This window comes from Botryllus schlosseri, chromosome 6, assembly GCF_051294905.1.
Source record: "Botryllus schlosseri isolate E-star chromosome 6, Bs_hap1, whole genome shotgun sequence".
Classification (NCBI taxonomy): Eukaryota; Metazoa; Chordata; class Ascidiacea; order Stolidobranchia; family Styelidae; genus Botryllus; species Botryllus schlosseri.
The window spans coordinates 18,802,310-18,826,730 of NC_137241.1; the positions used below are offsets into that span (position 1 = coordinate 18,802,310).

Consider the following 24,421-nt stretch of genomic DNA (forward strand, 5'->3'; position numbering starts at 1 on the left):
GCGTGAAGTAGTGGTGGTATTAAGCAGTTACGGCGTGAAGTAGTAGGTAGTTGGTCTTGTATTTGTAGGCTTGAGTTGGATGTACCGGTCGAAGTCTCTGTGCGGATAGTTGGCTGGGGCACGGCCTATAGTCACTGACGGTGCTGCGCGAGCACCTAGGGAGTGATGTGGCCCCGTTGGTAGTTCGTACTCGCTTGTAGATGGCAAGGCTGCTGCTGGGCTAGGGTTTAGTTAGGCTGATAGGTATGTGTGCGACGTGCGTGCTGCGTGGGCTTAGCGTGGAGTGTCGTTACAGTTTGTAGTGTGCATGTGCATTGTGCAATTGTGCATGTATCGTATAGGAGTTTGTAGATCGTCTGGGCTCCGTTATGTGTCCGTGAGCATCGCTGTTATGAGTTTCTTGTGTCGCATTAATATAGTATTATGACCTCATAGACTCGTGTTGGTGTCAGTCTCAGGCCGTATATTGTGTGTGATCGTTGAGCAATGAGCACTGAGCAGGCGGCAGTTGTAAAGAGAAGATGTCCCGAGCCCAGTACCACACCCGCGTTCTCGTTATTGCTACTGGTATACGCCGTAACGGGGTCGCTACAATTGCAGGTTTTAGGTGCGACTCTGTTACGGTCCTGCATATACGTTATCATTATAAGATTTACCGGTATGGATCTGATAGAAGTCGTTTCTTCAAAGATTTAGAAGGCACTCAATTATTCATATTGAGCTAGCGGCTATGTTCAAATAACGCGGCAAGACTATTCATGAGCTTGTGGAGGGTGAGCGTCGGGTGGTCCACAAGAATTCTGTTATTTCGTAAACTTCAGGAGAAAGTAGTCCTCACTTAAAAGATCGCTCACACGCACCATAACAAATAAAAGAGAATGTCTTTGGTGAGATCGCGCACGATTCTCAATTTGCATTTATTCAAAGGGCGCAATATTTATTGCCTCTGCTCGCGTCGTATTCGTGTGCGGGACTCAGTTTGCAAAGACTTGGCCATCTTACGCGATCTTCGGCGAAGGTTCTATCGCCGGCGATCTTTCTGGGATCGCACTTCATGTTGGTTAAGGCCAGAGGTGGTCAGTAACGAGGTACTTCTACTTTTTGAAGTACTTGAAGTAGATTTTGCTTACTCGCACTACTTTTTAAGTAGTTACGATTTTAGACTACTTCTACTTGACAGTTTTAGTAGGAGTGGCGGCTCACAAGTAAGTAAGTAGGTGTTCTACGCCTATTTTACCTAAAAAACTGTAAACTGTCAAGTAGAAGTAGTCTAAAATCGTAACTACTTGAGTAGAAATTCCGGCGTCACTTCTACTTGAGTAGCGACGGTAACTACTACACCTCCAGTTTAAACCTATCTGCCTTAAGTGTCTCAGTACGTACTGAACAGAATTTCCTTCTCCTGTACTATACACATTAATTTTCATTTTATCGGAAATATCAGACATAGAATCGACATTCCAAAAGGACGGGGTTTTGAGTTTGAAATAAGAGATTTAGACCCAAAACCCACCCGCTGGCTATACGCCAGTGTTGGGATGACTCTAGTCATGACTTGACTCGAGTCAACATTTTCGCATGACTTGACTTGACTCCGAGTCAACATTTTCGTATGACTTATTGACTTGACTCGAGTCACTTTGGAAAAATGACTTGACTTGACTTGACTCGGAGCTTCAGAAATGTGTAATAACTCGTGACTCGGAGCAAAATTTACGAGTCAATTTCAAGTCATCAACTAAACGGTGTCGATTAAATACGCCACTGGCACTTATTGTGAGAGCAACCAGTCATTCACTGATTGTACGTTACACTGATCCTCCATTGTTACATCAGGAACAAATTGACCGCAAACGAAACGATTACAGCTTACGTTGTCGTAGAAGATTAGTCTGAAGCAGTGGTTCCCAACCTGTGGTACGCGAAGTTCTTGCAGGTGGTACGCGAGTGGATTCTGTTTTTTGCGACCGAAGGGAGCTATTAGTGATGAACGATCTATCTTGACCTGATCCGTCGAGGCTTGAGATATATCTTCAATCGAATTAAATTTATTTTACAGAAGCAGATAATCTGTTCTTACAGCAGCTAGTAGCATCCAGCGTAGACAACACAGGCAAATTAACAGCAAGCACTAGCGAACACACAAACGCATTTATACACCACGTCTTAACCTAACAATCAATCAAACAATCATTGACCTAATCAAATGAGAGAAACAGAAATACTAAATGAGAGTTCACAGGTCATAAGTAATTAAAGCTTCGCAACACTCCTTCTCTTATGACATGCGTTATATCTCATTCAGGAATACGAGAAATTCCGATTTGCTCCCTCAAATTGCAGAAAGACTGTCGACGTAGCGGCTTTGTAAATATGTCGGCAAGCTGCTTTTCAGTCGGAACGTATTCGATGTCAATCTTGTTCGCATCGAGCTCGTCTCGGATATATCCAAATTTCACGGCTATATGTTTCGTTGCTTGGTGATTAACCGGGTTTCGGCACATCGCGATCGCGCTTTGGTTGTCTTCAAAGATGGTGATCGGCACTTTGACGCTTTTTCCCATCTCTTCAAATAATTGACGAAGCCATGCGGTCTCACGAGCGGCGAGATTGAGTGCGATAAACTCTGCTTCAGCTGTGGACTGCGCCGTTACTGATTGTTTCTTCGATCTCCAACAAATTGGAGCATTTCCCATCAAAATGATGTACCCCGAGGTCGATTTCCTGTCATCACGGTCACCTCCGAAATCAGCATCTGCAAAAGCTGTAATAGTGTTAAAACCACTCTTATAAGTTATACCGTAATCAACAGTTCCTCGAATGTAACGCAATAAATGTTTAATCATTTGCCAATGATATACGGTCGGATCACTGTTGTATTGTGCTAGTTTAGCCACTGCGAAGGCAATGTCGGGTCGAGTATACATCGCCAGGTAAAGTAGACTCCCAACAGCAGCTTGATATTTCGACGAATCAAACCTTTTGTCTGTCGGTTTAGCTCTCTCCATCACTGCTCCCGAATCCATTGGAGTAGACACAGGCTTACACTCGGACATTCCGAATCGTTCCAGCACACTTTTTGCATAACAATCTTGTCCGATCCAAATACAATCATCTGTCTGCTTGACACGCATACCAAGAAAATGGTGTAACATACCCATATCTTTGACATTGAACATCTTTTGCAAAGTAGACTTCGTCTTCGCAATTACTTTCTTCATTTTCCCCGCTAAGAGTATATCGTCAACGTAAACTGCTAATTGTACGACTCCTTCGTCGTAAACGCCACTGTAAATACAAGGATCAGATTTCGTTTGTTTAAAGCCCACCTTAATCAATTCCTCGTGTAGAGCTTGATTCCAGCATCGCGGTGATTGCTTCAAACCATATATGGACTTTCTCAAGAGACACACCTTATCCGCTTGTCCTTTCTGTACAAAGCCTTCGGGCTGTTTCATATAGATGATCTCGTCCAATCTACCATGTAAAAAAGCGGTTTTGACGTCTATCTGATGTATTTCCATATTTTCTTCGACTGCCAATGCAATATACGCTCGAAATGAACTTGCATGAACCACAGGCGAAAAGGTTTGTTCGTAGTCTTTTCCGTATCTCTGGGTATTTCCAAGTGCTACAAGTCTTGCTTTGGCACGCGTCGCGTTTCCATTTTCGTCGTATTTATACTTGAGAACCCATTTATTCCCCAAAACCTTCGCATCTGGTGGAGGATTAACGAGATCCCATACTTTTAAATCTTTCATCGATGTGATTTCTTCATTTGCAGCTTCTTTCCACATATCAGAGTGCTCTGACTGGAAGGCTTCTTTCAAGTTTTTCGGTTCATTCAACTGATGAACTGCTGCGGGTATCGCATAAGTCAGCACTTCCGTGTCTTCAATTTGCTCGAAATTCTCATTGTAAGCAAGTCTTGGTGGAGGATTCCCTGCATTCCGTCGCGTTGATCGACGCACTCCTTCCACTTGTTCATTCGTCGGCGTTTCTACCAATCGGTTATCCGCTGATTGCTGTTCGTCATTGTTTAATGAAGGATAGATGAATGACGATGTAGGACACTCAGGCTGAACTTCAGTCGATTCTCCTTCCTGGCCAAATCGGGATTCATCAAATTTCACGTGTCGCCGAATCAGAACTTCTTTCCTGTCTTCGGACCACAGACGGTAACCTTTGGATAATAAATCATAGCCGATTAAATTGCACACTTCAGCTTTCGGATCAAGCTTTTTCTTCCTTTCACTTTTTTCTATGAAGGCATAGGCTTTACATCCAAATATTCTCAAGTGTCTTACATTCGGCTTAGTCCCATGATAAGCTTCAAATGGAGTTTTGTTGTTGAGAGAAACGGTTGGACTTCTGTTCTTCAGATAAGCGGCTGTCATTATTGCTTCCGCCCACAAGAAACCAGGTAATTTTGCACCGTGAAGCATCGCAGAAGCTCTCTCGCAGAGAACTCGGTTCAAGCGTTCCGCAACTCCATTTTGCGAAGGACATGACCGTACAGACTTCTCATGTCTGATGCCCTTTTCTTTCAACCATGATTCGCATTCATTGCTCACGTATTCTCCGCCATTGTCCGTGCGTATACATCCAACTGACTGACGTCGAACTTTTTCTTGGTTTAAAACGAAGAATTTCAGTTCAGCGAACACATCGGACTTCCGTTTCAGAGGTATCACCCACGACATTCGACTGTAATCGTCAGTAAACGTTAGAAAGTATCTTGAACCACCTTGCGACTCTGGTGAAATGGGTCCACAAACATCCAAGTGAAAGGCCTCCTCATGGCGAATGAATTGTGGAATAGTGTTATGGGCACTGACACCGCAGAAGGAGCTGCCTCTAGAAAAATGAAAGCCGCGGGAATTCTACTTTGCAACTTGAGTGGATCCGTGTTACCAACTATACCTGAAGATCACCACGATGATCCTAAGGAGATTTGGAATGACTTGAAAGCGAAGTTTGAACCACAGAATGCTACGCTTTATCTCACATTGAAGATGGAGATCGATATGTTGCCGACATTCACGGAAAAGAACGTCCTTGAGAAAATTGAGGAATGTCAAATGCTATTTCAAAGGATGGCTCGCAACAATTAGTTCAGGTGGGGTTGATTTTGAATTTTTCGAAGCCGTCGTCGTCCTTAGGCCGGGGCAATCCCACCAATAACGGCCTACGGGGAAGAGATCTAGTCGTACAGCATTGTGATTCTTACCTAACCAAATTCCGTTTTAGTATATTTGACCACAAGAATTCCAAATGGATCCAGTACAGATATGATCAGTGTTGCCACTCTAAGTTCTCGGAAAAACACAAGGTTATGTCGTGAAAAAACACTAGATTGACGAAAAAAACACTAGATTAGTAAATTGCAGGAAAAATTTGCCCTAACCAAGTAATCATGATGACCAAGGTACAAATCTATAGATAAAAAGTGTTCCACACATGAATTCGATACATATGCATGATATACTGCATGATTATTCAACGAAAATTAATGAAACGAATTGATATACTGCATGATTATTCAACGAAAATTATTGAAACGAATTCGAAAGCGCAAAATAAAATAAAATATTGTCGCTTTCGAATTGTACGGCATCATAAAAATTATCTTTCGATTGTACGCCATCCATCAAACATAAGCATCTTTTTTGTGGCATCTTGCTCACCACCGTACATCTTCAACCAAACAATGGGAATGGTGTCCATGTGCACTGTGCAGCATACTTCATTTCCACGAATGCAGTGGAATGCGGCAATGCCATGAGATTCCCCAGTAAAGGGAATTTTGATTCACCGAATCCATTGTGCACAGATTTCAATTTTTGCAAAAATTCTGTTGGAGGGCATTGACTGATAACCTGCAGCTCATTTTGCGATCTTGCCAAAACAGCCCATTCTTCCTACATTCTTCCGACAAATCATAAAGTTCATCAAATAATATCACATAGGGAAATTGCACAGCTAGAGGAATGATTGATTTTACCATTCTTCGTGTTGATGACGCTGTTAACGGATTCAATACACTCAAGACCCTCAAGCATGCTATGCTGTCCTCGGCAAATGAAAATCTTGCCCGAATCTCAGTGGCGGCTCGTCCTATAGGGCAACTGGGGCATTGCCCCACCTAAAATTCTGTTCAATAACAGTTCTTTACCATTTATAGACGAACAGCAATCTATATATACCAAAATCACAGCAAAAATCGTATTCTTCTTGTCCTTTCGCTTGTAAATGCCCATATACAGCGAAGTCTCTGCGAAAATCGAATTCTCTTCCGTGTTTTCGCTTTGCGAATGCCTAGCCGGGGCATGCCCCGGTAGCGCTCATAACAAGCTTTCACTGTCTATTCTCTTAAAACCGCGCACAATAAAGAAACAGTGATTTACTCTCTCCTATTCATAAAATTACCGAGCAACCGGGGCAACATAGCCTAGTCGCCCTTAAGGTGTGATGTAACAATCGTATCTATATCTGAACTCGGTTACCGTCATATGCGTTTAGTCGACCTTTGCTGGTATAGGTCGATTTTGATGGTGTTTCACACCATGATAATTCTTGAAACTTGGTTATGTCGTGATGGTGGTATTCAACACTGTCCCAAGTTTCAGGGTTTCTACTTAAAGTTTAGGGTAGTAATTCCGTTTCCAAAGTTGAGTGTGTGCTGATCTGTCATGTATCGCAAACAGATTTTACTCAAAAGCCGGTATTGGTATCCATTGATTTTGACGATGTTCCATACCGAGATCGGTCATGACATTTGGTACGGTAAGTCTTAATGTTAGTATCGAACGCTGTACCAAGTTTCAAGTTTTTCACTGTACTGTGTTAGTGGTAATTTCATTTCCTAAGTCGAGTGAGAGCTGACTCGTCATTTATCGCAAACATATTTTACGCAAAGCCGGTATTGGTCTCCACTGATTTTAACGATGCTCCTTACCTAGATCCGTCATGAGCTTTTGCATGGTATGTCTTGATTTTAGTATCGAAAGCTGTGCCAAGTCTCAAGGTTGGCACTCAATGATTAGGGCAGCAATTTCATTATCAAGGTCGAGTATGGTAGAGATGTGCGCTGATCTGACACTTAGCCTACCTAACGCATTGCGGATTTCACGCAAAAGCCGGTGTATATGTGTTAACGCTAACTGTGTTCCATACTGAGATAGGTGATAAGATGATGATATCATGAAACAGTTTACTAACATCCTCGGTTTGCATTCAAATATTTACTTTTATTTTATATTCTCCAATGTCAATTTCACCGTGAAATTGTGGCCTTCAGGCCATTTGCTTACAATTACAACCCCTGTCAAGCGCGATAGCTGTTTCGTTTTCGATGGCGGCTAACAGCTGCTCGCTTGATCAGCCTATTCCTCAGTAAATTTTACGCAAAATTCGGTGTTGGTCTGTTCGTATTAATTTTGACAGTGAACCATAGCGAAAACGGTCATGAGGCTACTTCTCGGTGATTGCATGTAACAGTGTACCAAGTTTTCGACTTTCATCCATGTATTTATTCGGTAATTTATTTTCCAAAGGCGATTTTGCAGCAGACTAGACCGTAAGCCGTATGTGTCGTGTGACAGTCTCCAGCCTCAAGGCCAAAATCTCCTATGCTGTACCGGGACCGAATTTCCGAGGCTGCTATCCGTAGTTTTTCAGAATTATGTTTTGGACTCAATATGACATTTCCATGTCCAATCTATGAGATAACAATTGCGTATATGTCCGAACTCGTTGACCTTTCCAGTTAGGCTTACGCAATCTCTCGAGTTATAGTCATTTCCATTTCTGCAGATAATTAGTCAGGTATAGTGCGAACATGAACCGTGTCGAATCTTTGTTCCGTACGCCGTTTACGCAGTTAACACACTTCAAGTCACAGCTCACCGGCAGACCTCTGGCGGCACATTCGTTAAAATCACTGTTGTCGAGAAGTTCGTGTTACCAGCACCGTAACTGCCGCACCCCAAACCCCCCAATTGGGGGGGGCCCGAGCTCGAAGGGGGCCCCAAATTATTTCGTGAAATAGCATAAATTATAGAGTATTTTTTGTAAATTTATGCAATTTTTTCCAAAATTTTTCGCGCTGCGCGCGATTTAAAGTTGCCGAATATCTTGATTATTTGGTACTCTTCCCCCAAGAAAAAACACGCAAGATTTATAGAAAATGACATATCGGCGTTGGCCATTAACACGCCACTACGCACCAAGATATATAACGGTTTTGAGCTTATTCCATGCGACTCCAAGAAGTGTGCCAGAACGATCGGCAGCGCGAAAAGCTTGGCCGAAACGGACTGCCCTTACGCAGACCGAAAACTTCGTTACATATACAAAATAATAGGTTTAATTGTCCATAGGCGCCTAAATGACTGGCGCCATATGTTCCTTCCTGCCTTGGCAATCTGAACCTCATAAGACAAATACCATCCAGCAGGAAAAATATATGCCAGTGAAGAAATAGCAATTTGAAATCGTGTGCGTCTTTTAGTTTAGTACGTTTGAGCGATTCTATATTTTTGATATAGCAGACAGGAGGTCACGAAATAAAATCATGTAACGAAGTCATACCAACGGGTCCGCCCGCCCGAAGATGTTTAATTATTATTTACGGGCCGTACAGTTTCCGGTAAATCTGATAACGTGAGCAGAGAGGACAAGATATTGATAGCAATATTAATGCAACTCCCGATCTTATTGACCGATTATATAAAGAATTATCGAAAATTTTCGCGCTTCGAGCTGGCTCACTAAACAGTACAGCTAATTTCGTGGCAAAAGCGAACACTGTGATGTTTATCACCCTATGAGAACCCAAAACCCAATTTTTGTGGGGGGGGGGGCGGGCTGACGAAGTGCTGTTTCGTTCGTGCCAACGGGTACGCTCGAAGATGTCTAATTATTATTGGGCGGTCCTACGTTTTAAAACAGACCTCGCTCAGCTCTACCGGTAAATCTGATTACGTGAGTAGAGAGAGGATCAAAAATGATAGCAGTATATATGTAATTCCCGATCATATTGGCCGATTAAATCATGATTTACTGAAATTTTTCGCGCTTCGCGCGTCTAGGCGGGAAAAGCTGACCCACAAAACGGACACCCAATGCTCATGTCAAATAGCGTGAAAAAGCGGATAGCCGAAGGGGGGTCTGGGGGGCGAAGCCCCCCAGAAGTTATGTTTATCACCCTATGGGGGGCCCAAGGCCAACGTTTTGGGGGGGGCTGACGAAGTGCTGTTACGGCCCTGCGTGTTACCGTAGTCCGTAGCTAGAGATGGGCTTAACCGATATTTTGCAGTAGCAGTTACTAACTGCTACTCTCGAAATCTTAACTGTGATTTTTAACTGTTACTTTTTAGCAGTTATATTGGAGGTAGAGCCTACGTCACAATTGACCGCTAATTTAGTCGAAAAAGCTCAAATGTATTGGTTTACTTCTAAACTCGCCGATATCAAACCTCAACTTTAAACTAACAATTAATTATGATCGAAGTCATAATCGTACGGAGTCGTTTAGCCTCATCTTACAATAAAGCTTGGAGAAAATTCATTCATAGAGTATTTACAGAACTGCCCACCTTATTTCCTTCATGACAAATATGGATTTAATTTTGCAACCGAACATGTCACTCAGTCAAATTGGGTAGTGGTTGAAGATCGGAATTGCTATTGTCACAAGTGTGAAGTGGTGGTCTGTTTGAGACTGTAGTGTAATGGCCAGGATAGGAGCCCAGGATACATATAGGCTACATTGAATGTCAAGGCTATGTGCTTAAGTGCTATTCTGTTAACTGTGATTTGGGTTAGCAGGTAACTGCTACTGCTACCTGAAAAGCTTAACTGTTACTTTTTAACGGTCTGCTATTTTTTTCACATCTCTCCGTACCACTATAGAGACTGTCTCTATAGTACCACCAAGTTACTTGTTTACGTTGGAAAACACCATTGTGACGTCATCTTGATAAAAAGTCGCTTGCAGCCCTTGCCCCACCACCCGATATTGTCACGAGCCGCCACTGCCGAATCTGCAGACTGAGTTCAACAAGAAACGACAGACCATCAGAGCGAAATCGCTCGAGATTTTTATCTTAACGGTCAACTGCATCTTCAAAATGACTTTACCTTATTTCGTACATTATGTGGTTAGGAATATGAATAAAATAATGAAAATTTAAAATACCTTATAGTTTTCAAGTAATTTAAATTATAAATCGAAAAGCTGAAAAACGGATATGAAATCATTCAGCTATGAAATGACGTCATGTGAGTTACACAGCAAAAGTCCTGGTAAGGTAAACAGATAGCTATTCGTGTTGGGATTGATTTTGATACTGGATTTGATTGTGAATATGGAAGGTATGAAGAAGATGAGGCACGGAGGTATATCTTGTGTCGCGTATGGTTGCTCGAATACGCGATATTCGGTACCCAAAGTGTCTTTTCATCGCTGTCCAAACCCTATTGCTGGATAGGATTATGAAGACTGTGAAAGTGATATCCAATCCCTGTCAAGATAGCTTCCACCCAACAGAGTTAGATGGCGAGTCAGAGTGAGTACTTGAACAGTGTAATCATATTTATACCAAGTCTTCACCAATATATTGATTTACAAATGCGCACCGAATTAACGCCTCAGATGCATCCACCTTCAACCCAATCAATAGCGCCAGCCTTTTTAGGTCGGAAAGGTACACATCGACAGGCTCGTCATCCAGCAGTATTCTTCGCTGGAATTGGCCATACGCGTCGTAACAATTTACCCCAAACGCATTCAAAATAGCTTCTTTTGACTTGCTGTAATCCTTTCTGTCCGCCTCTGGCAACTGCTTGAACACTGCAAATGCAGCACCATCCAATAGCAATGGGAAAATAGTTGGCAATTTGTCCGTCAGTTCTTGAAGCTCGGCAACCAGTTCTAGTTTCTCAACCCACTTTGCAAAATCCCCAGACGTTGGATAATCTACGTAATTCTTCACAATATCAGTTAACTTCATATTCGCCATTGGGCCGCGATAGCTTGTAATATAGTTCAATGTATTTAAAACGTTTCCGTAAAAACTGCCCAACCAGTCCTCTCGCCTTCGAGCCCGTTCTGTCGATCGCGTGACAGGAGCGTCGGGAGCACACACATAATAATTACGTTAATGACAATCACAAATATCACTTGGCAAATCCGTTACAATGGAATCCTCGGCTATAACTGACTAGAATAAAAACTGCGAGAACACAAATAGCCGCTGTGACCGGTGTTGATAATATGTGTCACTCACTTGACGTCACAATGCAGATTCTGCTTTTTCTGTAAACATGCCAATATTGGAACTTTCAGTCAAAATTACGGCAATTTCCGATTGAGTTGAAACACGGAAAGTCTGTAATTTCGTTATGAAAAAAAATTCTGAACATGATTCCGCAAAGTTGTCATGAAGATGCAGTTGACCTTTAAGTACGGATTCACAGCGCACCCTGTTATGTAATAATTGCTTGTTACTGCACCACCACATAGAATTGTTGAAAACAAACACAGCCAGAGACACCAAATCGCCCCTATTAGCGACAAATTTAGCGTATAATTTAGTAGTCTAACGTTAGAACATTCATTGTTCGCACAATTGCAGAAAAACATTAGATTAGCAAAATTTTGCGAAAAAAAAAACACTAGAACACTAGGACGACCGAAAAAACACTAGATCTAGTGTTAAAACACTAGAGTGGCACCACTGGATATGATACACTGCGCCTCAAGTTGGGTAGTATATTTTCTGTTTCGCTGCCATCGGCACCTTAACATGGTGGGACATTTTGGACCGCCATCGGAGCGCGTAACTTATGTAGGAGGTACGCGAGCACTGCATAAAGCCTCTAAACTAAATGGTACGTGGGTGGAAAGAGGTTGGGAACCATACTGATCTAAAGCAATGTACCGGTAACTCTGTTTTTTAGACGGCTCAGTGCTTACGTTGCGCAGTGCTCACCTTAAACTAACCCCTTGTTGTATGATTTAAATCGAACGAATATAGTCCGTGCGTTTATATTCTTACTGATGTGTAGATACGTAGTGTAGGCTATTGTACCATATCAATATTTTTCAACTTCTCGAGGCTTTGTATTCGGTCCTATATCTCAGCTGATACTAAAAATGACTGTAGCATGTAGCTGTACAGTGTACACTGTACAGTTACTCAACGTATTTTATTAGCAGTTCTACTACGTGTGCGTGAACGATACCACGTCTTTGTCCATGTATATTTAGCTTTATATTCGTTATTTGAATTAAGATAAATGGCCAATTAAGCTGTCTTTCACACAGGTAGCAAAATGTAATGACTTTGAATCATCACTCATACTTCGAAAATTCAATTTGACTTATGACCTGACTCGAGTCACCTCTAAAAACGACTGACTTGACTTGAGCCACCTTCGAAAATCGATTGACTTGACTCGAGTCAAAATGTGCAATGACTGGCGACTCGAAGGAAGTGACTTGATCCCAACACTGCTATACGCCACTATTAGTAGTGATGGATCTGAGCTAGCAAGCAAGGGCGTAGCCAGAAAAAATATTTGGGGGGGGCGAAAAATTCGATGACGTAAATGACCCCCCCCCCCTTAAAGATAAGGAAAAAATAGGACTTGGGCGCTTATTGGATGATTAACACAACATCTGGGGCGATCGTTATATATATTCCACTCACAGACGGATGTGGTCAAATGATGATTGTGGAAAACCAGGACGACAAGACTTTCGCGCCAAGCGCGAAAATTTTTCATGGTTAATGAATGAAATTGGTTCATTATATTGGTCTTTGAATATTGTAAATACGTTCTCATTATCAGATTTGCCGGCAGGGCTGATAGAAGTGGTGTCATCAAACATTCAGGGGGCAATTAATTATACATCTTGAGCTATATATATGTTCATACCACACGGCAAGACTATTTAGAGTTTCTAGAGCAGGGTGGCCAAAGGGCCACATGAGACTTACGAACCATTGCGCGGGCCACTTAAATGTTGATGGCATTTTTTAGTCTTCCGATAGGAGCGTACCGGATAATAGGTAACGTTAAAAACAATACTTATATTAACACGCATCAAAATCAATGACAATTATGACATGAAGACTTGGTGTGGATCCTCAACCTAGCCGCGCGAAATATTGTGCATTATGTCATAGTCATATACGACGATCTGCGAAAAATGTGGCTGGCCCCTGGCTACGCCAATGCGTCGGAACTCAGAACTGATATTTTAGTCGGCAAAATCCCAAATTTCGCGGTCACGCTAATCAAATTTTAGTTATTCGGTTTTGGTAATTTATTTTTTGATAATACTAGTAATTTCGAGAATTAACCCGCGGGCCTCTCTAAACCTTCTCGCGGGCCACGGGTTGGCCGCCCCTGTTCTAGAGGGTGGACGCCGGACGGGACAGTTGTCATTTATTACTGTTACTTCATGACTTGCGTAGAAAGCTGTCACCACTCAAGAGATCGAGCACACGCAAGGTCGTAGCCAGAAAAGCAATTTATTTTTATTTTGTTTGGGAGGGTGGGGATTATGACTTTAGGGGAGCTCTCCCGTGGGAACATCTCGCAGAACCGTACATCCTGCCATAGGCAATTTCATCACTACCCTTCATACATACGATTCTTAGACGCACACACACACATACCCTATGGAAGCTTCCAGTTGCCAACTATAGCTTATTAGGCGGTCGTTGTACGCATGAGCCCAAATCGCTGACATAAAGTGATGAACAATCAGTGTGAATTTCGGCCCTAGTCGCGCGGAGCGGAAATTTTTTTTGAATAAATGAAAGAATTTGATCAATAATATTGGTACGTCTATATGAGCAAGTGGTGTCCATTCTTATTACTTCGTTGAAGCATCGGTTTGTTCGTAACCTCTGGTAGAGATTGACGCTACTTTAAAGATTGAAATCGCTGATACATACCAGACCAAATTAAAAAACTCCTTTGATCAGACTCGTTCAATTTCTAATTAGCAATTTTTAACGGGAGGTGGTGATATTTTCCTGTGCCAGTTGCGTTTATGTTGGAGGGGTCTGATTGCAGGGACAGGATCATTCGGCGCCAGCCATTTAAGCACCCGAAAATCTATATCGAAGGCTTCGGAATACATGGGTCAGTTTTATGGTGGTCAATCATTTTGGGAGCGCACTTTGCGGAGTAGCATGTAGCATACTTTATATATCTTCGTGTGTCCCGGAACGGAAGTTGCCGGAGCTAACAGTCCCCAACCCCCATACTGAACTGACACTCCTACAGACTCAATCAACTCAACGAACTCGGGCTACTCTAGTGTATCTACTGGTACTGTTGTATTCTCATAATTGAGAATGCAGAATTCAATAATGGGTATTTGTGGAATAATTTTTTTTCGTGATACCGATAACAAAACCAAGACATGAACGGACACTAAATCGCGCGAAGCGCGAAGAATTTTTTTTTAGGTTGCATACATTTGCCCCAAAATACTCTAATATCTATTGATTTTACGAAAATTTTCAAAAAATTTGGGGGGGGGGGCGACCGCCCCTTTCGCCCCCCCTGGCTACGCCAGTGCTAGCAAGTGGCTGCACTAACATCATTCAACAGAACACCATTATTTATTCTATAGCTTCACGCAAAACGTGCTTTTATGTTGTTCAGCAACTAATATTTTCATTTTCAAATGTGCAACTAGAGCTACTGAAAACCGTCAGTTAGTTGACCACCAACTAACTAAACAGGTTGCTTGTACAAGTCTTATGATCACAGATTCAAAATATACTGATTAGTAGGGCCATTTTTATATGACCTTGAAAAATCCATAATATGACTTTATTTTTCGGAAAATATGACTTTATATGACTTTATGTGAAAATCGTGTATTTTTACATGCGAACAACGTCACTCACGGAACTAACGAGTAAAACATACGCAACATAACACATCCATTTTTATTTGAAGCCACTGTTGTAGTACAGTTTCATGTAGTGCGGAATGTTAGAGTCTTTCAAGTTACGATTTGGACGTAAAATGACTTTAGTAAAGAAAATGAGCGCTCCACAGACGCTGATGTGGGTTGACACTTCTGCAGTTTTGCATAAAGCGATGGTGAAATGTCTCGTCTTTGTAGCTCCATAATTTTTTTCACATCGTTTTTGTCCAATTGCTTCGTAATTTTTGAGCTCAAGCGGATCTTTTCCGAAATCAAGGGCATTTAGATCAGCATGGGCGTGTACGTAGGCTATAACTTTCCATTACAACATCACATCAGGTTGACGGTGTACGTAGGCTATAATTTTCCATTTTTAGTATAAGTTTGAAATATTCTTGTAGTGGAGGCAAATTGGCTGAATAGTCAACTTTGGATCGTTGACTGAATTTTTGATGCTCTTTACAATAACTTCACCTTCCTACGTCTCGGCATATTATTGAGCAGGATTCGACCAGCTACCCCAACGAGTAACTGCCTTAGTTTCTTAGTGCTTGATTGCTTCACCGCTTAAATTGGTCCTTTTTATTTAAACTATACTAAAAATATGACTTTATAACTTAACCAGCAAAATATGACTTTATAACTTTCTTAATATACCCCATAGGGATGCGGTTTTTGCGTTAAAATTGATTTCACGACTTACTGATGCATCGAAAAAAATATGACTTTAAATGGCCCTACTGATTAGCCTACTACTGTACCCCTACTTTTGGGGCAATGAGCATCCACTTCCTCATCGTTGGATTGATCAATCAACAGATTGGCCGCATATACACATTTAATCGCTGGAATTTTTGGCCTCGGCCCCAAGATTTTCATTCACATTTCACAGAACCTAATCTAAGAATTCTGCTCAATACACTTGTTTCGTCGCTTTCTAAAAGCATTTTCAAACTAACTGTGACGGATATATCTGATGTCGAGGTCACTCAAACCCTACTACCGCCTTTCCCTGAATTCCCGGCACCATACAGTGAAGTGGAACCAATAATGAATTACGTGAGTCACGTGTTTATTAAAAATAAAAGTACAAACGACAAAGTTTGCCTAATCCTGCCACTCCAAGACTTACAAATATCTTCCGTTTGGACCAAAGAACTTCAAAAACCTTATTCGCTCTTCAGGCCTCAAACCTGGCAAAAAATCGGAAGTTGGAAAGCGTCTCAACCTTTTCAGACTCCCACCTTCCAACGCAACAGCTTAAGGTTTGTATAGCCTATTTCAAAACTTACACGTCAGCAAAAGAGATGAGCCGAATCAAATATTTTCATTTCTTCAAGTTTCTTTCTTGGTCTCAGTCACTCGCGTTCGAGACAGATTTGCAAAACGCTTCAACCCAAGATCTTCTAGACCGAAGCAATTACTTCTTCGTGACAACGGTTACTACCAATTTTCGTTCAACCATTCCCTAATTTTCTATCTTCGATTTCGGCTTCGAAAAGCCATTGGGCTTGTCACTGTTTGTTCATTTTTTCATTTTCTTTCTTCAATGCCCTCTAAAAGCATAAAACGGCCAATTACCACAGGCACTAGTCTAAAGCATGCGAAAATCAGAAGCCGGCAATGGTCAGGATAACAGCGGCACTATCCCTAGCACAGACAAACGGCCTTAGCTATATCAATAATAATATACAGATCCAAACTGGGAGTGTCAAATGAGCAGGCAGAGTGACATTCTCCGAGATTAATAACGACCTGAAAAATTCAAAGCACGGCGTTAGTACACACGACAGAAAAGTGGACCCTACGCGTTCAAGCCAGAAGAGCCAATTCTTACTGCGGTAAGGGGAACGGTCCCTGTAGTAAGGGCTGGGTGATCGTCGTCGAGAATACGGAGAGGGGCTTCTTCTGCCATAGTCCCTGCGATAGTCGTCACGTCTGTAGTCATCGCGTCTGCTGTACCGGTCGCGGTCTCGGTCCCCGTATCGGTCGTAAGTCCGGCCACCTCGTGGTGGTCCACTAACATATACATTGGGATTTAAATAGCATACAGCAGGCGTTGGCCACAAAATCCAGAGGTGGTCAGTAATGAAATACTTCCGCTGTTTGCAAGACCTCAAGTAGCGAGTTTTCAACATACTTTCACATCTACCCACCAGTTTTTAGGCAAAACTACATACTTTTTACACTTAGAATTTTGTATGAAAGAAAGCGAAATTGTCGTGGCAACTTTGAAAATTGCACATTGCACAACTCCGTTTCGCGTTAGTTGCAAAGATGCAACCTGCAACTTTGAAAGCAGCCACGTCCGACCGAATCCACTTTGTCACATTACTTATGCGAGTACTCTTCCGATCAAAATTTTCTACTTCAAGTTGCAATTGAGTTGAAATTCAACAAGTTGCTTTTACTCGAGTAGCAAGGCCGACTACTTTACTAGCTCTTATCAGGTAATCAACATTTCTGCCTCTCATGTCGAAATCAACACGGGTCAACTCACGTAGGTCTGCCTACATAGACACCGGGTGTAGGTGTGTGCGCTCTTTTCGTGATTGAAAAATCGACCCTGATTCGCCTTCCGTCTAGTTCCATTCCGTTTGCTCGGTCCTTGGCTTCTTCCGCACCATCTCCGTTTTCGAAGTAGACAAATCCAAATCCTCGAGATCGACCAGTCTGTGAATTAAACATTTGATGGCTGTGGCATAGGTGCTGAAGTCCGGTATGCCGCGTAAAACCAGGAATTTTTTGGGGCATGTGGCACAGAGTGTTGATATCGAAGAAACAGGCACGGTACCGCTTTTGAGAGCGAGAGCCCTTTGTTCACTAAAGATGCCTTGAAGCTTTCTGGTCAAAATGATCAACTAAATATATTTGTAATTGAGAGCTGCAAAATTGAATTTTGAGAATATTTTTCATCGTATCACAGAGGATGCTACTGTTTAGTGTTATGAACCGCAAATCACATGAACGGTATATAATATGGGTGGCTTTGTTTGGAATACATTCATGTTAAGGCGATAACTGGATGCAGTACTAAACTCAATGTGAGCAAGGATACCTATCACCATCTGAATTGATTTACTAGTCACAGAAGGCAATAAAACAAAACTCATACAATCGACGTCCCAGTATTCCAGTCACAGAGGTGAATTTGGGATGTGCACACCCGATGGTTGTTATAAACTTATAACCACCTCGATTTGATCCCGACTATAGCACGCACAATTATTATAGTGTTGATTAGTCGAGTGGTCTTCAAGCGCACTTTACGCGATTTCCAATAGTGAAGTCCGAACTCGAAAAGACCACCAGACTTTGAACTCCTACCTATTGTTTTTTACTAGTCCTTAAGATGTGGGGGGGGGTGGCGCCAGACGGGCGCTGCAGGAAAAAGGTTACTGCTCTAATTCTTTGACATTGGACAAAACCCAACTTCCTACATTTTGCGATTGAGGTATGAAATTGCAATAAATTTGGTGTACGGACAGGGAAGTCAACACATACCAGTAGTTGAGAACCACTGATGTAGACTACAGGTACCAACCTTTTGATCAATGACAACGTTCACTTTATCCAAACGACCATAACGTGAAAACACCTCTCTCAGGTCACTCTCTGTGGTGTATAAGCTAAGACCAAACACACCAAGGCATCTTCCTTGCGGCGGGTTCATCTGAAATCAGAATCATAGCATGATGACATCACCTTGCTTCAATGCATTAAGCTTACGGCATCTAACCCTTTCCCTACGGGGAAGAATGACTCCCAGATATATGTATATCAATTTAGCTTCTTTTGTTACAGGAACAGGCAACAACACACACAACGTAATTGATTAGGCAATCAATGCAATGTCTGGTATTGGACAATGGTAAGGGAGATGCGTTAAAATAGTAATGACAAGATCATAGTAATTATTTGATAGCTCGTTTGCCGCGTGGAAAGGGTTTGATGAAATAAGTAGGCCTTAGTTCGAACATAAACAGTCGAGACCCACCCTATCACCCACGTGTCGTTTTCGATCCGACATCGGTGATCTACTTCTAGATGAACGACGTCGCCCACTGTGCGATCGCGACCTGGACCTCTTGCGTGAGCTGTAACGTGGGGAATAAGACCGGGACCTTCTCTCATAACTGCGAGATCGGCGGCGAGGAGAGCCAGATCGAGATCTTCTGTAACTCCTAGACCTGCTACGATGATTCCGAGATCCAGATCTGAAATATGGTTCCAATCAGCAGCTGCAATAACATTTAAAGGGGCACTGCACTCTAAAAATGATGTGGTCTCAAATTGAAGGGTAAAACAAAAAAAGATTTTGGCCGTAGCCGCTTGCTTCAGAACGCCCCCGTAATGGAGCTGCGCTGCAATGTATTGAAATTTCCACAAACACATCACGCTCCAGCAGTCACGCAGAGATCGAACTTTACAAAGTTGTCAGCCGATGTCATGAAGGAAATATGTCGTACACGCCAAGGTGGTTTAGATACCGCGTTCAACGGAAGATGTTCAGTCAGGAGATTATGTCAAAATCGGGCCTAGTGTATTCCATTTCTGTCGTGTACGACATATTTCCTTCATAACATCGGCTGACAGCTATATAAAGTTCGATCTCTACGTGACTGCTGGAGCGTGGTGTGTTTGTGGAAATTTCAATACATCGCAGCTCCATTACGGTGGCGTTCTGAAGCAAACGGCTGTGACCAAATTTTTGTTTTGTTTTACCCTTCAATTTGAGACCACATCATTTTTAGAGTGCAGTGCCCCTTCAAGCCAAGGTATTCGATATTATGCTTTGTGGCATGTGATTGGCAAGCAGGCTATGTCCCACCACCTACTCACGCGAAAATCCCAAAACACATACACGAATTGCACAAAAGGTGGTGCACTTAGTTAGGGTTACCATACGTCCTCGAAGGACACCTAGATGTCCTCTTTTTTGAAAATTTTGGTTAAATGTATGTGGAAATTGGACCCAGATATAGGAAATCAGCGCTCAAGTAACGGACCCGCGGGTATTTCGGGATTTGAGCCAGAGAAATGAGATTTTTTTCAGTCAACCAACGGGAAATCAACTAGAAAGTCGGTAATTCGGGACTAGAGCCAGAAATATGACCTTTTTTTTGGTCAACCGACAACAAAGTCAGGAAAAATTTACCGTTTTTTCCGGATTTTACTCCAGTATTATTAGTTTGAAAATTTTGGAAAAGTGTCCTCTTTTCAGATTCCCAAAATATGGTAACCCTAACTTAGTACAACTGTGGTTCCCAACCTTTCAACGATCTTGGTCTGATTTCCGACCGCAAAATATTCTATGAGCCGGTCAAAAGACTCATTAAGGTGATTAGGCATACCATAAAAAGGCCGGCACCTACACCCAGACTCACTTGCTCGCGGCCTATTTGAGAATCTACTTAGCCTACTAAAGGAAAAAGTCAGTACTTTTGCCCATACTTACGAACACTCTATTTCGGAAGCTGATTATACTAAGAAATAATATGATGCCAGCACCTCAGCGAAACCCACGAAAAAGGCAAACGAAACCCAGGTCGAAAACCACCGCGTTAGTTTATAAATTCATGAAGAGTGAATGTTTCAATTCTGAGAGTGTTGATCAATTAAGTTTTAGGAACAACATAAAAACCTTATGTCAGCAGCACACATCATTCAGAATTGGTGTAAACTTGACGTCACATTTTTGACAAGCGTAATAGAACACTTAATACAAGACAAAAAATACTCGTGACACTGCCAAGTGCCAAGCCAACTAATGTGACTTATATTTGTCAACCCCTTGATGTGGCAGTAGCCTATTATCAAGCATAAAAATTTTGTTATACTCAGTCCCTACTGTAATCTCGGTGCGTTTTGCCTAATATAACAGGTGACCAGCAATGATTCTCCAAGTTGAAGTAATTTAATAAAAAATAATAAAAAAATAGAACTTAGTGTGAGGCCCAATATGGAATCGGTGTCTCGTGCACACCAAAGATTCTACTGACTATACACAGGGGTGACACTGAGAACCGTCTTGGCACACCAAATATATTACGCTAAACGTACCGGGATTCCAACCCGGGTGTCCAGAGTGGAATTGGTGGCAAACGTCACGCGCAACTTTTCATTTAATTCTTTAATTGTTCTATGGAAGAAACCCTTCTGTCACACGCAACTTATTGACGAAAATAACCACTGATTCCAGTCTGGCTGGGTGTGAGCACAGGCCAGAGTGGAATCAGTGGCAACGTCACGCAGAAGTTTCTTCAATTACTTAATTATTCTATGCAGAAAAGCTCTCATCACGCAAGATTTATTTCAAAAAATTAACCGAGATTCCATAGGATAGCACAGGCCACCGATTTCATGCAGGTATATAGAGTGGAATTGGTGGCAACATCACGGAGGATTTTCTGTACAATTACTAAATTATTCTATGCAGAAAAGCTTTCATCACGCAGGATTTATTTCAAAAAATGAACCGAGATTCCGATCTAGATGCAGGTCAAAACTCAACGAATATAGTATTTCCAACATCACAGTATTGACTTTGCGACAAAATGTCACTAATAAACATGGTCGCAATGTTCCAAGGCTGCGGAATCGTGCCTTTGGATTGTGCCCAAGTTGAGCAAAACAGCGGAAACACAGAAAAGGTGCAGCTTGGCAGTCTGGGGGGCGGATAGCATCGATCAAGCACCAAACCCATACCTTGATCTAGATTTGGAGTATGACCGTCTTCTTTCTGGGGAAGAATGATGAGATCGCGGCGTAGGCGAACGTGATCTTTCTCCTGAACTCCGCGCCGAGTTGTTATTGTGCTGTTTTAATCAAGAATATCCACATATCAGTGAAATTTTCCGGCTAAAACATATAGTCGCTATCTTACATTTTTTGCATCTCCGTAATCCGAATCGCTCATCGTAAATACCTTGACGAACCAAACCTGCTACTAAAGAGATCTTATGCCGTTAATTGGAACTCACGAATATGCTAATGTGGATCAGGAACTGTCGAATATGGCGATTCAGAGAGAACGGACATTCACTCCACGCGCTACTTGCAGTCACTTGATGACACTAGAGAATGCGAACCGCCGATTGGTCAACGGCGATCTGCGAAGCGGCGAAGTCAAAAATGATACACTGGGAGACGGTACCTATAATCAAAGTCACTTTGCCTACTATCAAAGAAACTGCAGTCTTATACTACAGATTACTAACCTCCGAAGGTTAGTAATCTATACTTATACACTCTATATATCGATATATCTTATCATCTCATCACTTTGGCCTTCTCCAAAGAATGTGCTTGATTTGCAAGTTTACTAGTTTCGTATATTTATCTTGTGAAAGTTGATAATGTTCTAAAAAACCAATGATACTTTTGACCAACTTGCCGAGCGCAAAAATTGATAAAATTCGTATCAATCGAAAGCTACCGTGGTACTGCTTGCGAAAATATAAATTTTATTCTGCTCGTGATCCTGGAACCCCCCAAAATCAAATCAAATATCAACGACTACTTCACGTGTGTCTTCAATCATCATCATCATTGGTTTATTAGCAATTTTATCAGTTCAATACACCACAAAAAATGCGATACAATGAATAGACAGGAAGATGTCGAAGCGACTTGGATTTGTCAATGGAATCGGACACCCACCTTGGCCTAGGCGTAGTAAAGAGGAGGCATGCACACTGAATGAAAGTAAAGAATACAGTATAGAAAAAGAAAGCGACAAGAAATAGGGCGGCATGTCATGGGAAGCGAGATCGATAGGTCAGTCGTGGTCCGGTAATCTTGAGGATGGACTGTATTTATTTAGCCTCAAAGATCCATTGTCTATTTAGGACCGAAATTATGGGGTGGGGTGAGCTGCGCCGTATTATTCCAGACGGCATTGTTGCGTCAAAATACCGAACTCCATTAAAATTCAACATTCGGCTACAAGGCTATGGTTGGTTGCCAGTGAACTCGGCACCTGGTGAACTCGGCACCTTGAACTCGGCACCTTGAACTCGGCACTTGGTGAACTCGGCACTTGATGAACTCGGCACTTTGTCTGACCGTGGATGCTGTGCGATCTCTATTGTTTCGAGTTTATGACAATACAATGTTCCCCATGACACCAATAAATGTTTCCCATGAACACATCGAAACTTATGAAGGCCAAAATAATCAGTTTTTGCCTTCAAAGAAACGGATATTATAAATTAAATATCGCCCTTTAACTATGTTTTGTTAGCAGGATGTTTCCCTAATGTCACCCTTCACCTTGCTCCTTATAAATTAAATATCGCCCTTTAACTATATTTTTTAGCAGGATGTTTCCCTAATGTCACCCTTCAACCTGCTCCTGACCAACTACCTGTGACAGAATCACACCTTCCTATAAGTAATCAGCTAATACAAAATCAGTATTGTTGTGTTGTATTGAACTTATAAAATCTCTAATAAACGTAACAGTTGAACTTATCAATAACTAATCAACTAATAAATGAAATATATATATTTTGCACGATTCTTGCATCTCCAAAGAATTGAGGCATGTTTTTTTCTTCATCTTCCTGGTGTAAGAACGATCGACTTTAGTCGTCAAACAGCATATCTCATCCTCTTTGCGATACACCCTTCAATATTTTATTAGTTGACTCGTCCGAGCATGACATTTCAGAGTTGACCTGAGCAGCGGACACATCGGATAACGACGACTCAATGAGATCATCTTCCTGCAAACAAAATTATAAGTTAAAATGTGATCACTCATATCGAATTAATTAGCACTATTCGACTTACCTGGTTGTTAAGATCGGCTACCGGTAGCGGCCCCACTTCAATCTCAACGGCATCTTCCTGCAAACAAAATTTAGTTAAACTCTGATAGCTCACATCGAATTAATTAGCACTATTCGACTTACCTGGTTGTAAAGATCGACTACCAGTAGCGGCCCCACTTCATTCTCAACGCATATGTCCATGTCCATCGCATTTATCAATCATTCCCTCTATCCGTCAAATTAGCAATACATGTACCGAGTATAGACCAACACCGACATACGGCATTGTTGCGTCACAATACAAGCGCCGATTTCACCAGGTGCCGAGTTAAAGGTGCCGAGTTCACCAGGTGCCGAGTTCACTGGCAACCCTATGGTTAAACGCAAATAATGAGAAAATAATAAGCACCTACGAATATATATCAATCGTGCATTATGATTTGTTTTTGTTATTTTATTGGACACGAAAATCGTCATGATCATATTACTAGCCCATATTACTAGTACCATATTACTAGTACCGATAAAGCGCCTTTTTTTGTTAGATACAGCATATTTATCCGTCTTATATTTTTTTGGCGTCATCGATTGACGAAATCTCTCTCTCTCTCTCTCTCTCTCTGTGTGTGTGTGTGTGTGTGTAAATCACTGAGCTATATAAACACATAAATCCGCCGATCTC

The 24,421-nt window shown here is 41.9% G+C and overlaps 1 protein-coding gene and 2 long non-coding RNA genes across 5 annotated transcripts in view; 1 reads left to right on the forward strand and 2 right to left on the reverse strand.

The window, feature by feature from the left end:
• The window catches only part of LOC145441360 (uncharacterized), a 370,726-nt gene that overhangs the window by 264,077 nt on the left and 82,228 nt on the right, over positions 1 to 24,421 (forward strand). The window lies entirely within an intron of this gene.
• On the reverse strand, positions 16,016 to 22,022 carry LOC145441352 (transformer-2 protein homolog beta-like). 2 transcript variants are annotated; one of them, XM_080319200.1, is made up of 7 exons: positions 21,849 to 22,022; positions 21,671 to 21,780; positions 18,972 to 19,179; positions 18,507 to 18,635; positions 17,463 to 17,635; positions 16,800 to 16,981; positions 16,016 to 16,717 (listed from the first exon to the last, which is right to left on the reverse strand). In XM_080319200.1, exons 1-7 carry the CDS (start codon positions 21,879 to 21,881, stop codon positions 16,707 to 16,709), a joined length of 846 nt encoding a protein of 281 aa, XP_080175326.1. In that variant the 5' UTR covers positions 21,882 to 22,022; the 3' UTR covers positions 16,016 to 16,706. The 2 variants fall into 2 exon arrangements, with proteins under 2 accessions (XP_080175326.1, XP_080175325.1); XM_080319199.1 differs by having other exon boundaries at positions 18,960 to 19,179; positions 21,849 to 22,021.
• LOC145440187 (uncharacterized) lies at positions 23,377 to 24,110 on the reverse strand. The gene is made up of 3 exons (XR_013915454.1): positions 23,881 to 24,110; positions 23,759 to 23,815; positions 23,377 to 23,691 (listed from the first exon to the last, which is right to left on the reverse strand). It is a non-coding gene; the product is annotated as an uncharacterized LOC145440187 (long non-coding RNA).

What these genes read in the sequence shown, in the direction of transcription:
- LOC145441352 (XM_080319199.1), bottom strand. Translation starts at nt 21,881, where the DNA reads ATGAGCGATTCGGATTACGGAGATGCAAAAAAT. An exon ending in ATTACGGAGATGCAAAAAAT is followed by an intron (nt 21,781 to 21,848) that starts GTAAGATAGCGA and finishes TGATTAAAACAG; the next exon opens with CACAATAACAACTCGGCGCG. An exon ending in ACGTTGTCATTGATCAAAAG is followed by an intron (nt 17,636 to 18,506) that starts GTTGGTACCTGT and finishes TTTAATTCACAG; the next exon opens with ACTGGTCGATCTCGAGGATT.